The sequence below is a fragment of the Rhamphochromis longiceps genome, linkage group LG6, assembly GCF_057381845.1.
Source record: "Rhamphochromis longiceps isolate RC_006_pf linkage group LG6, R_longiceps_female_GT1.1, whole genome shotgun sequence".
NCBI lineage: Eukaryota > Metazoa > Chordata > Actinopteri > Cichliformes > Cichlidae > Rhamphochromis > Rhamphochromis longiceps.
Window position 1 is genome coordinate 35,089,882 of NC_140562.1, and position 12,320 is coordinate 35,102,201.

The window sequence follows — 12,320 nt, forward strand, 5'->3', positions numbered from 1 at the left end:
TCTGCACTCTCTGCAAGAATTCAGTGAGTTAAAGGAAAATAGCACCATCGAGACTGAGTGTGGCTATGTAGGCTTGCTCAGGGATAGATGGAGTGGCCATTGAGACTAGGTTTTTGGGTTGTTGTTTTTTTGCCTATTAACACTTCGTTTTATAGCCACAAGCTGAACCAAGTGGGCACTACTAAATGTTAACATTTACCGTTTTCTCTGACTGGTGATTACACACACCAAAAATCGTACCTGAAATAAATGGAAATGGATGCAAACATTGTCAGACTTAGAATTTACAGGTGTACAAACATTGGCATTAAGTCGTATGTGATTTGTGATTTTGAAGACAATATTATTTAAGCTAATTAGGGCCTAGGTTACCTCTGTGAGTCTATCACGCCATGTGTACCTGCTGTTAATGCAGTATCAGGCTACCACAAAAGATACCACTTTGCACCTGATTCGAGAAATAATTATTATTTTAGTCTTTTGATTTTTAAACTATGACCCATCAAATTCTCTTTACTAACGAAAGCGTTACAGTAGACCAATGCAAAGCTAATGCAACACCTCTGAAGATAACAAAAGTTACAGTTATTGTAGCCATGACCATTTTAGACGCTCAAGTTAGTTATTCTGCTGATCGTATTGTGTTAAGGTTTGCTGCAGAAGTTAAGGAGAGTGTACCAAAAGACTGGCATTAGCGTATTAAGGGTAGGTGCAGTAAATGCTCACCTCAGAATGAAACCACAACACTGCGGTAAAACCACATTAACTGCTACCGAAAGAACAATCAACCGACTGGATAACGTGTAACGTTGCTACACGGGCATTGGTTGATTTAATGCCAAGTAGTAAAAGAGAAGTTTCAGTGCAAATGTTCATTACATTTGGGTTTGTGTGTGCCGACAGTGTCGAGGCCTTTACCTTGTCCATCAGACGTTGACAGTGCAGGTGAATTCAGCTTCGGCCGCTTAGAGAGTGGAGGTCCGGCGTCCAGCAGGTTTTCAGCCATAGTTGAAATCTTGCCTGGCCGGTCGCTTAAGTTGATGATTCTGATTAGCTTATTAGTAGAAAGTTGTTCAATCACCAAAAACCTTCCCGGTTAGCACGTTAGCAAGCTGACAGCCTGCTAACATTGGCTAACTGGCTAATAGCTAGCTAATTGCCTGCTACCAGCTAAAGTAACTGTTAGCGTTTAGCTACTCCTCGCCGTGAGAGTCAGTGTCTTTTAAAAGAGATGCAATAGCGCCCCGCTTCGCCACCGCCATTCACCCCATGATAATCCAACACCCAACACCCACATTATTATCGTTAAATACCCCAAAATAAAATATTCCCCATGTAAAAATCGAGCCTCACACTGACGATCCAGTTAAATCAGGTGGATTGCTGCATTCCGGGAGAAAAGTCGTAATTTCTAGATGTTCAAAGTACCCATTTTGCGTGACGTCAAATTTCTTCATGCAAAAATCGCGCGAAGCTCCACAAAAATGCACAATTGCATAAAAATGCCGTATTTTTGCAAATCTCTTCGAAAGTCACGATCTGCTCACCGCTTGCCCACGGTAAACAATACTGCTCCCGAACGGCGACAGGGGCTGAATCACCGCACTCTGAAGGGGAAATCAGATATACGGAGCTTTTCTGCCCGACGACCACCAATCCAATTCCCGTTTTTTCGCACAAAATGTCTCCGAAGCGATATTACGATTTCGTTTTCGGCAGAAGGCCGCTGTCATATCACGGGAAGGATGCTCGATTTCTACGTAAAACCCAGTGTTGGACCGAAATCCTAATTCCGAGCCACGACAAGATGGCGGCTGTTGATTCCTTCGGTACAAAAAAGTTTTTTTTTTCTTTTCCAGATCGGCTGTAGAGGGGGAGGGGCCGCGCATTCACGCCCTACGTGAAAACACCGTCACCGCTGACCGCTGGGGGCGCTACAGCACAACCAGTGATTCACACATGCACTTTACAACCCATTTGATCCCATCTTTTTTTTGTAAACTCGGGGCAAAATATATACATTAATGAATAAAAAATATCTTTTTTAAGATGTTAACTTAAATATTTTACCTTATTTTTACAAACTCACGTAATTTTTTCTGGAAAAAAGAAATTAGATATGAAATGTACATTTCAAGGATCTGAATTTCCTTTAATAACTGGAAAAATATGAATCTCTGCATCATATAGGAGTTTTTCCGTCTACAATAAAAAAATACTTAAAAGTTGTCAGTTTCTAGCCACTTATTTGTCATTTTTGAAATCGTGTTTTACTAACCTTCTTTTAAATTTGTTAACAGTTTGCAACAAATTATTAAAACATACCTTCTTGCAGTTAAAATGCACTTGGTTAATATAAACTGCGCCCCAACTTCAGTCATCAGCTGGCTGCTGATGAAGATCACAACCCTGTCTCCAATTTTGAGACCTTTTAGGTTAGGCCTAATCCTCCCTAAAACCTGGCTAATTTGCATGTTGCCTTTTTGAGAATCTCTAAATTGCTTCCCTCACCTCTTATTTAGTTTTAATAATACAAAACTAAATGACAGTACAGTCTGTCATCACTCATTATATGCACAGAAATTCAACTCCACGTGACTTTACACGTTACAGTATGCTAGACAGTCCAAGCTTTCTGCTTGGAGATTTATTTCTCTCATACTGAAAAAAAAGAGGAATAAAGTCATATAACTCACACATAAGCAAACACACACACAAAAATCAATCTGATAATACGTGTCTCTTATTCATTGTTTTTGGACAGAATCTGACACATGCACATGTATAAAAAAAAATCATATGTGACAAAATAACTGCATATGTACAAACACTGAGTGCTTTGTGCAAATGTGTACAGATTACTATCACGTGTTGATAAATGATACATGGGTAATGTGCACAAAACGTACATTATACATCTCATTCATGAACATAAAACAAATACATTTCAAATCAAACAACACTGTTTAAAATCTGTCCCAGTGTAACTTAGAACACATACGGGTAGAATTTACTTGCAAATTATAATGAAAAGACGTGCAGCTGACATAATTTAAAATGAGTGACAATGTGATGCTTAAGTGCTGACACTCTATGCCTTTATGTATTTCCCTTATTTCTGTCATAAAGCAGAATCACACTTCTCCAAAAGGAAAAGAAAAAAAAAGAGATGACTGAATGCCATGAACTTATCCTTTTTTAAAACGGGAGAACTAGCTTCTGCCAAAACTGAAACAAATCATTTATAAATACACTGTCAAAGAAGGACAGTATTCAGGTAATGAGCAAAGCTTAGTGATTTGAATTTCCTGAATACTGGAAATATATGCATAATAATTAACATATATGTAGAATGACATTGAAATGAAATAGGATGACAGTATAGTACAGAATCAAACAAAAAATAGGGAGACTAGCAAAGAAGGAAACTACTCACATGCAAACAAGTCTCACTCACACACATCTCCCCCTACTGCACCCCAGATCACATAAGTCAGCAGCGTGTAATATTTTATTCATATGTGTGTGTACAGATTAGTGCTACTGGAGAGGATGTGTACCCACAAACCTGTGGAGTTCTTCCTACGCCACCTCAGATCTATGGCTAGTTAGTGTCACTGCTGTGCATGGTAGGGCTGCAGGCACATGGCCTGAAAATCCCATAGATCATCTAACAACGCAAGGCAACAAGACGGTGAACTTTCCTTCACAGCTGATACTCGATATTCTCCTTTATTTGTGTTACATTGTGTGCTATGCTTCATTAGATTTGGCAAACAAGAGCAAGTGGAGAAAATGTACAAGTAGTGTAAATCTTTCAAAAAGTAATGATTCTGGGGAACAAAAGCAGGACTCGTTTAACTATTTCAGCGTCTGCAGTGACGGCTTCTGGAGAAACCTCTTTGGATTTTCAGGGTATTAATGCTGCAACAATTATGAAAGTTGATGCTATGATTAAACATAGTCCACATTCAAAAGGCACAGGCTGTGTACGTCCAGAGAGCTTAGTGAAAGAGGTAAATAAACATGTTTTGCTACAGGTCCCGACAGCTACATAACTCATCCTTCTTGTCATTTTGGCATTTTTGCATGTGAACAGAGAAAGTCCATCTAACCCAACTGCTGACTAATTTTTTAAACATGTGGTGGTGAAAGCTGAAAATGAATAATCTATGGATAAGGCAATAGCAAACTGTCCCCATTTCGATCTTTTTTATATGATTGAGTTGACGTAAAACCTTATATTTCTCACACACTTAGGAAATATAAGAGAGAAACACGTACTTTCAGGAGAAAAGACAAAGCACGAAGTGAGGAAAGAGAAAAACGAGCAAGCGATTTAATGGGAGCACCACCACACTTTTCCAGATGGCTGGTCTGTGTCAGGAGGAAAGAACTGGAAAGAAGCACAAAAAAAGTATCTGGAATTTATCAAAAAAGAAACAAAACCTGCACACAATGACCATTAATTTTCTCAAATATACAATCACAATCTATCCTCTGCGTAATGACAGCTTGGTAAAAAAAAAAATGAAAGAAAAAAAACTTTCTGGAAACCAAAAACTAAAAAAAAGAAAAAAATACAGTCATACTTTCAGGCACCACAAACAATCAGCTAGATTAGGCTGCACTGCACCTATAATCACTCAATTAAAGTGGCACAATTTTATTGATTCAGTAGAGGCCCTGATTGGTGAAAAGACTGACAGGATCAAGGTAATACGTCCCAATCTTTCAACAGCAAATCACAAAGATAAAGGCAGACGACAATGATCTGTTGGGTAATTTGCACGGATGGGCTGACCATTGTTTATATATATTTTTTCTTTTAGCAATGAAGGCAACGGAAATTCAAGAAAAGTCACAAGATTTGAGTCTGAGGTTTTACACACAGTACTGTGGAAACTGTCACTCATCTCTAAATTTAAACCCACGCCAACAGCCTGTGGACCACCCCATCACTGACCAAGAACTACGCAGTGACTGTCCCTCACAGTCCCATTTAAAGTTATACTTCACCTGAAATCCTTCGAGTATCAAGCGCTCACCTCATCAGAAGACAGGAATGGTGATATTCTGCATTTGACTTATTGACTCCAATGAAAACAACATTAAATCTGCCAATACTGCCAATACTTGCAAGTATCATACTACCTCCCAGCAATATTAGGACTCTCTTATAATTAATAATGAGTGAAATCTGTGTTGTTGGTGTGGATGTTAGTACGGTAAATGGGAGTACTCAATTTATGGTAGTTTGAATGAGTGATTCTTGTATTTTGGCTATTTATCAGGATTCCAGTAGGAGCAAATGGGAGAGTGGCTGTATTTGGAGACAGGCCAACACGCTGCTGACTTCCTCTTCACTCTTTTCATTTGGTCAAAACAAAAATACAAAATATCACCAGACAGATATTTGGTCTTCCAAGCAGGAGTGGTTCTGATCAAAGAAAAAGCTGAAATATCAGCTAGCTCGCATCGAGACAATTTTACACTACCTGTAAAATTGGACATGTGTGCGAGAGGTGAGCGTTTAATACCTGAAAGACAGATCCCACTATATTTAAAGTGCCTTCCTGCATTTGTGATGGTCTCACTTTTTCAAACCACCTTTCTTCCAGATCTATAGTCCCTTATCTGATTATTGTCCTTTTGATTCTCTCAGCTCTGTTTAAAGTTTCTTAAAAGCTATTTATTGGTAATAACTACTGAATACAAGTGGTCGAAAAAAAGAAAAACACTGTGCAAGACCTGTGCTTAAAATGTGCATTGAGCTGCTACACAAACTAAAATCTCTGCAGCCTGCATGTCCCTTGAAAGTGAGACTCTGGCACAAATGAATACTGTATTAAGCCCTGATGTCAAAGCACAATACATAAATTAACACTGCTTCATGTGATTCCCTCATTCTTCCCAAAGTTTCCTGCTCCGCCTGTCATTCTGCATTGGCACTTATATAAAATCTAAAATAATTTTCCCTTAAGTAAGGTCGGGACTTTGATCAAGTTAAAACAGTTGATATGGCACGACAATAATGATTTCTGTAAGAAATACTTGCATTCAAAATAAAAGCATGAAAAAAGAAACCACAGCATATTCTGTAGTCTAACATTGTTAAAACTTGTTCAGTATTCATATTTTTGTTCACTGTTCTAATCCTGAAGGCACTTAATGACAAAAGCATCAACAACAACAACATCAACAGATCCCTCTTTCCCTTTTCAGCTTGTTCGCCATCATAAACTGCTGTGCTCAACACAGGTAAAACCCGCCCCAGGACTCAGGCAACACTCCCATGAAAGACATCAAGTACAATCTTATAGCCACTGCATCTACTGGTTTTGTTTTTGACGTGACCAGTCTGTCTTCCATGCCAAAGACACTTGCTTAAAGGAAAAGACATCCCGCCAACATCGGTAATCAGTCCTGGGGAGGCAGCAGCTGGGGGCAGTAAGAGGAATAGAAGACAGCGGGAGGAGACAGAAGGGATCAGAGGCGAGCATAAAACTCCTCATTGAGTTTAGTTAGCTCATTCGCTTCCTCATCTTCATCCTCCTCTTCTTGAAGCGCGAGAGGAGCTGGCTGCACCTGGGAGGGGCCTTGTGTACAACTGGGCTCTGGGCCTAGTTCAGAATGAGGAGGGGTGTGAACGTCTGTGGCAGGGGGCTGTCCAGCGTCCCTATATCCTTCCTCCCTCACTTCTGTGGGCTTAACTGAGACAGGCTCAGGGCCTACTTCTGGAGGCCTTACAGCATATTGGGGTTGAGTAGAGAGTGTGGAAAGAGAGGAGGAGGGAGGAGTGGAAGAGGTGGAAGGGGCAGCCACAGGCTGGGCAACTGAAGTCTCACTGGCAGGTAATACCACGGACGAGGGTCCAATTCTGACAGCCTGCTCCGCTTGATCCTGGTATATACTTTCCCCACTTTTTGGGTAAAGGAAAGTCCTCATTTGACCTTTGCCCTTAACATTCACAGTACCTCTATAGTCAAACTCTAAACCCATGGCACTGAGCACAGCATGGCTTTCCTCGCTCACTTGCACCCGACACTCCACGCCGGTGGAGTCCATGCGACTGGCAATGTTTACTGTGTCTCCCCAGATGTCATAGAGCAGCTTTGTGGTGCCGATGACCCCTGCCGTCAGGGGACCATGGTTAAATCCAATGCGGAGCTTGAACCCGAAGCCTAGCATGTTCTTGTTGAAATCATCCAGGACTCCCATCATCTCAAGGGCAAAGTTGAAAAGGGCCATGAGGTGAGCATGCGGAGAATCCGATTCATTCTCAGCCATCTGCTCGACGTTCAGTCCCGACGCAGCCATGTAGGTGGCCCCGATTGTCTTGATTTTTTCCACGCTTGAGAATTCAGGTTTGCGAAGGAGTTCGTCAAAGTCTCCAATCAGCTCATTCAGGACACGGTAGCACTCTTTTCCACCTTCGTAGCTCTCTTCATAAAACTCACTGAAGTTCACAATACTGGCAAAGATCACACCCACACTGTCGTGGTTCTTGGAGTAGCTCTGGGTCACCTGAAATATATGGAGAGAAGAGGCTCACGTTATAATGAACTCACAAGAGAGAACTATCTTCAACTGTAGTCAATAGTTTGAACGTGTGTATACATGAGATTCAGGGTGAATTTAGATTTCATTGTAAATGAACACAACTGCCATTTTTTGCTCATTAACTGATAAAACTACTACTGCTGTATTTAGCCAGAATTTGCTTAATAATGGTTGATTACAAAGAATAAAAAACAAGAAAATGTTTATTTATTGATCAGTATTTAGAGGATTAAGTTCAAGTTTAATAGTTCATTTAAATGGCAACAAAACCTTGAGCTGGTCAGCGACATGGATGGGGATGATGTTGCCGAGTAACCACTCAGCCTGATCTCGCATCATCTGGATCTTGGTGCGGTGCTTGTCAGCCTCGACGTTGCCATGGTAATGGAGACGGTAGCTGATCTCAAACTCGCGGTTGAGGAACCACACCAGGAGAAGAAGCAAGAAGAAGGCCAGGATGGCCTCTGAGATCAAAAGGTCAGAAAACATCTTAGGACCATTTTCTGAACTGCCGTCAATCAATGTTGAGGTGTTTGGTCTGTGGAAGAAAATGATGGGAGAATCAGAAAAGAATGAGGGACATATGGGAGAAATGATCAGATGAGAATTGAAAGACAAAAGATGGTAAGGCGATTTCTGCAGCCATTTCTTGGAGAATCTACGACATAGCATCTTAATAAAGTTTTAACATATATCTTGCAGTTCTTAGCCCAGTTTTTAAGTTACATGTGCTTAATCCAGATAATGTGCAGTAATGCTGGGAAATTTTGGTTTAGCCTTAATCAAATTTGATTTAAGAATCTAAGAGTCCAAACGTTGCCAAAGAGCAAGAGTATAATTTTGGACTTGCACTAAAATTCTGATTTATTGCAGAGCAGCCAGTTATAACTTCCCAACCACTGTTTATCTGCAGTTTAATTAATTCTGGAAGATTTAGAAACTAGACTTGAGTTAAAGAAGATGAAGGCTGATTGAAAGTGATTTTCATCCAATCACTTTATGGATTTATGTGACAGATAAGAAAATTCAAGGAGTTATGCCTGGTAAATTTGATCTGATAATGCACTTTAGCTAAAAACTGTAATTAGCACTAGAATAAGAAAAGTTATCCTCAATGTAATATTATTTGAGGGGTTATTTATCATCATCACCTCAATGCAGAACATGTGAACTGATGATGTCGAGATGTTCTGATGTACAATTGAAATTCAGTTATTTTATCAAGACGAAAGAATGAGGGAAAAAATTTCTTGTGTGTGATCTGTGTCATATCTTACACAAACTCTGTGAATACATTGAATGTATAACGCATGGGAACAGTTTGTAAAGCAGGTGTGCAGCACAGTATTTGTTTTAAGTAACCACACCTGCAGAGATTGTTTTGCATAGGGCTATGTGAGTAACAGGCAAAACAAGAGGTGCTTTGTTTTCAGCTTTGCCTTCCTATGAGTCTCAATTTCTGCTGCAACATTCAGATTGTTGGTGTAATGGTGTGGGGAGCTCTTCTTCACACGGTACAAGTTTAGCACTGTTTAAATGCCACAGCCTACCTATTATTTTTGCTGACTGTGCCCATCCCTTTATCCAAGCTAGTACTATCAAAGTATACCCAATAAAGTGGCCAGTAAGTGCATAACTATTAACTATAATATCCTGGGGAAAATGCTTTTTAAAACCTTATTTTTGGGCAAAGTCATATACGTTTTTTAACATTTTTTTCATCTTTTTAACTCAGATTTGACTGGTGATTCTATACATGCAGTTTTATGTCCTGATGAAAATGTAAATTAAAGTGAATTTGCATAAAACTTCAAAATAGCTGACCTAACAACGGTCTAGAGGTGTTTCTATCCCCACATCCCCAGACTTTTTTAATGTTAAGTTGCTAAGTAACCACCAGCTGCTGGGCTACTGGCAAAGGTGGATGCTGAAGTTTTTCTTGCATAAAACATACCAACGCTTTATGACCCATGTCTGTATACAATAACTGCATGCATCTCACACAAAGATTAAAAAAAAAAAGAAGAAGATGATCTCCGTGCCACATACTCTCATGTCTGGTGTAGCCACTTCCATTGATTATAATAGAAGTAAAATGCATACTTTAGGCATTCAGTGTAACCACAGTAAAAGGCTGTGGCCCACACTTATCCATCACTGAAGGAGAGAGAAAAAATTACGGAGAATTTCTCTGTTTCAGTTTGTTTTTGTAATTCCCCTGATAAAACTAAAATAAAAAATGCAATGTTGAAGTTTACATATCCAACTGTAATATAAACAGGTGTATCGTGAATGCCCAGAAAAGGAGCCAACAAAGACCAAAGAATACAAAGAAACAGTTCTCTACTTTCATTTTTTTCTACTGCGGCCTTGATTAAGGCTTAGTTGTAGCCCTCATACAAGATTTAAGCCAGCATGAGCTGCATGAGTCATTTCCACCACTATTGGCATTTGCAGGCATTATTACTGCAGCACACAAAGAGGAAAACAGAGGAAGAGAGAGAGATGGATAGGAGAATAAAAAGCATGACCGTGTGAGCATAGGTTAAAGCTAGAGAGAGCTGTAGTTATGAGTAGAGAAAAAAAAGCAGTCACTCCTGTTAACCCTTCAAATGTCAGTCATCAATCAAACCCCTCTGTTTCCACGGAGACACTCACCCTTGAACTGGTAAGCTGTTATTACTCGAGCTGAAAGACACAAGAGTGGTGTCAGTCAGAAGACCAGTCAGGAGCAGTCACACACATGCACACAAACACAAACAATACGCATGCATGACAGCATATAATCAGGGGTTAAAGTGGGCAGAACAAGCCAAAATGGTGTTTCGATATCTTCAATTACAGAGTAATTAAATACGATAGGTGGCTTAATGCACCACAATATCAAGCAGGATCATGTTTCATTTGCTATAGTATGGGGTTCCTTCTAGCTGATGCCAGGAAGATACTCAAGAAATCAAAAAGTAACATCACCCCATCATTATTTGGCGAACTAGCGATATGCTAACTTATTTTCAAAATAGTAGATGGGTGGTTAAAAATCCCAAACTCTATAGCATCATCACAGGCCAGCTGATCACAGCCTTTCCAGAAAGAAAGCAAATGTACTTGAGCTCACAAAACAAATGAATTATAAATTATTCTGAGGAAAGACATTTTTCCTGATGAACTGCTTCACTGGATCTTGAGTGATATTTGAATTCCTGCATATGATGTAGATATTCTTATTTCTGTTGCAGAATCTGCTACAGGTAGCGTGCTTAAAAACTACCAATTGAAATCTGAGCCACAAACAAACCGGGCAGACTCTAGTGCACCAATGCAAACCTCTTTCTTTAGCATTAAAAAAAGGAATTATTATTATGTACTAAAGAAGTTCAGTGTTAATTTTGAGACTAAAAAGCAATAATTGCAATAATTTTTGTAGTTCTATTGGTTACATGATGGTTTGTTTGTTTTTGTTTTTTCCCAAAGTGCAAATTTTGCAGGTGAGTGCATTTAAAATTAACAATACAAATGCTATTTAAAAAGGTCAGCAGGAGGCAATTAACTGCAATAAAGTGCTAAAAAAAAAAACAAAGAAAGGAAAAAGCCTGCCTTCTTTTGTGCCTGGTGTGGAGGTGATAGTTGCAGCTCAAAGTGTTAATTTGGAATGCCAGGGGGAGATATTATCGGAGTGATAATTGGCACGAGAGAATGGTTGGCATGGAAGCGCCATGTAAAACTTTGGCTCGCTCCTGTAGCTCTTTACTGAGCGTTTGTCCTGAATGTTTAGATCTGAGTCCCACATCTTTCTGGTCCTCTGTAATAGTGGCATTTTATTGAAACTGAGAAGAAGTCATCTCACTGCAAATACAAAATGCATGCATGCTATGGATGTTTTAAAGGCAGCAAAGTTACGTTTTTACAGCGAGCAGAGCAGTTTGCGCCGTAGATTTTTAATCCTGTACACTGAGATCAGTTCATAATGGAGCACAAAAGCCTCTGCGGTGTCTCTCTGCATACACAGATGCCCACAATGTCACAAACTCCCTCATGTATTTTGCTTTTTTCCCTCCTCTCCATCAGATCAATCACATAATATAATGAAATGTGCAGCTATTAATGCGACTCGGATTGGAAGCATGCAGAAAAAAGCAAGAGCAATGTGTGCATTTACAGATGAGGCACAGCTGCAGTAGCTTCATTAAGGGTGGATTGCAAATAACCTTTTATGCTCTTCTCTACATCCTGCAGGTCAGCTGTTATTAGTGCTGGGCGATATGACAATATATATCGTGTCGATGATAGAAAAGTGTCTATTGTGCCATTTGTCTTCTATCATTTCTATCATTTCTAACCTAATTTTATAAATTATTACATGAAATATACCATTAAAAAGCCTGTGGCAAATATATTAGTGTTGTCTTCTCACTATACATACTCTTAACTTTATGCAAGAGAAAATAAAGTATGAAAAAATGATATTTTTCGCAAAGAAACTCCGTCTTGTGGTTTTGCGACATGGTGCTGCTTTACGTGCACCCGGATTTGCGACATGCTTTACGGTAACTCAAAACGATGGACGTGCGACAGGTTGCAGTTTCATGCCCGGACATGCAACAGGCAGAAACAGCTACACAGGCAGCCCAAGAGGAAGCACTTTTACCGAAAAGAGGGGGTACATCTGTGATTTGGTTACATTTTGGGTTCAACAGCACCAACACGGAGCAGAAGACGCCCATTTGCAAGCTATACTATAAAACTATTCCTGCACC

At 39.7% G+C, this 12,320-nt stretch overlaps 2 protein-coding genes across 6 annotated transcripts in view; both read right to left on the minus strand.

The window, feature by feature from the left end:
* The window catches only part of crebbpa (CREB binding lysine acetyltransferase a), a 46,904-nt gene extending 45,071 nt beyond the window's left edge, over positions 1–1,833 (minus strand). For all 4 annotated transcript variants that reach the window (XM_085410392.1, XM_085410393.1, XM_085410391.1 and 1 more), the window contains exon 1: positions 919–1,833. In XM_085410392.1, the coding sequence (XP_085266518.1) occupies positions 919–1,006 (88 nt within the window). In that variant the 5' untranslated portion in view covers positions 1,007–1,833. The remainder of the gene's footprint in view (positions 1–918) is intronic.
* An 892-nt stretch (positions 1,834–2,725) lies between these two features.
* Positions 2,726–12,320, minus strand: part of adcy9a (adenylate cyclase 9a) — a 45,589-nt gene continuing 35,994 nt past the window's right edge. The window contains exons 10-12 of one of the 2 annotated variants that reach the window (XM_085410395.1): positions 10,222–10,251; positions 7,834–8,101; positions 2,726–7,527 (exon numbers count right to left, since the gene is read on the minus strand). In XM_085410395.1, coding sequence (XP_085266521.1) covers positions 6,490–7,527; positions 7,834–8,101; positions 10,222–10,251 — 1,336 coding nt within the window. In that variant the 3' untranslated portion in view covers positions 2,726–6,489. The remainder of the gene's footprint in view (positions 7,528–7,833; positions 8,102–10,221; positions 10,252–12,320) is intronic. The other variant, XM_085410396.1, reaches the window with a different exon arrangement.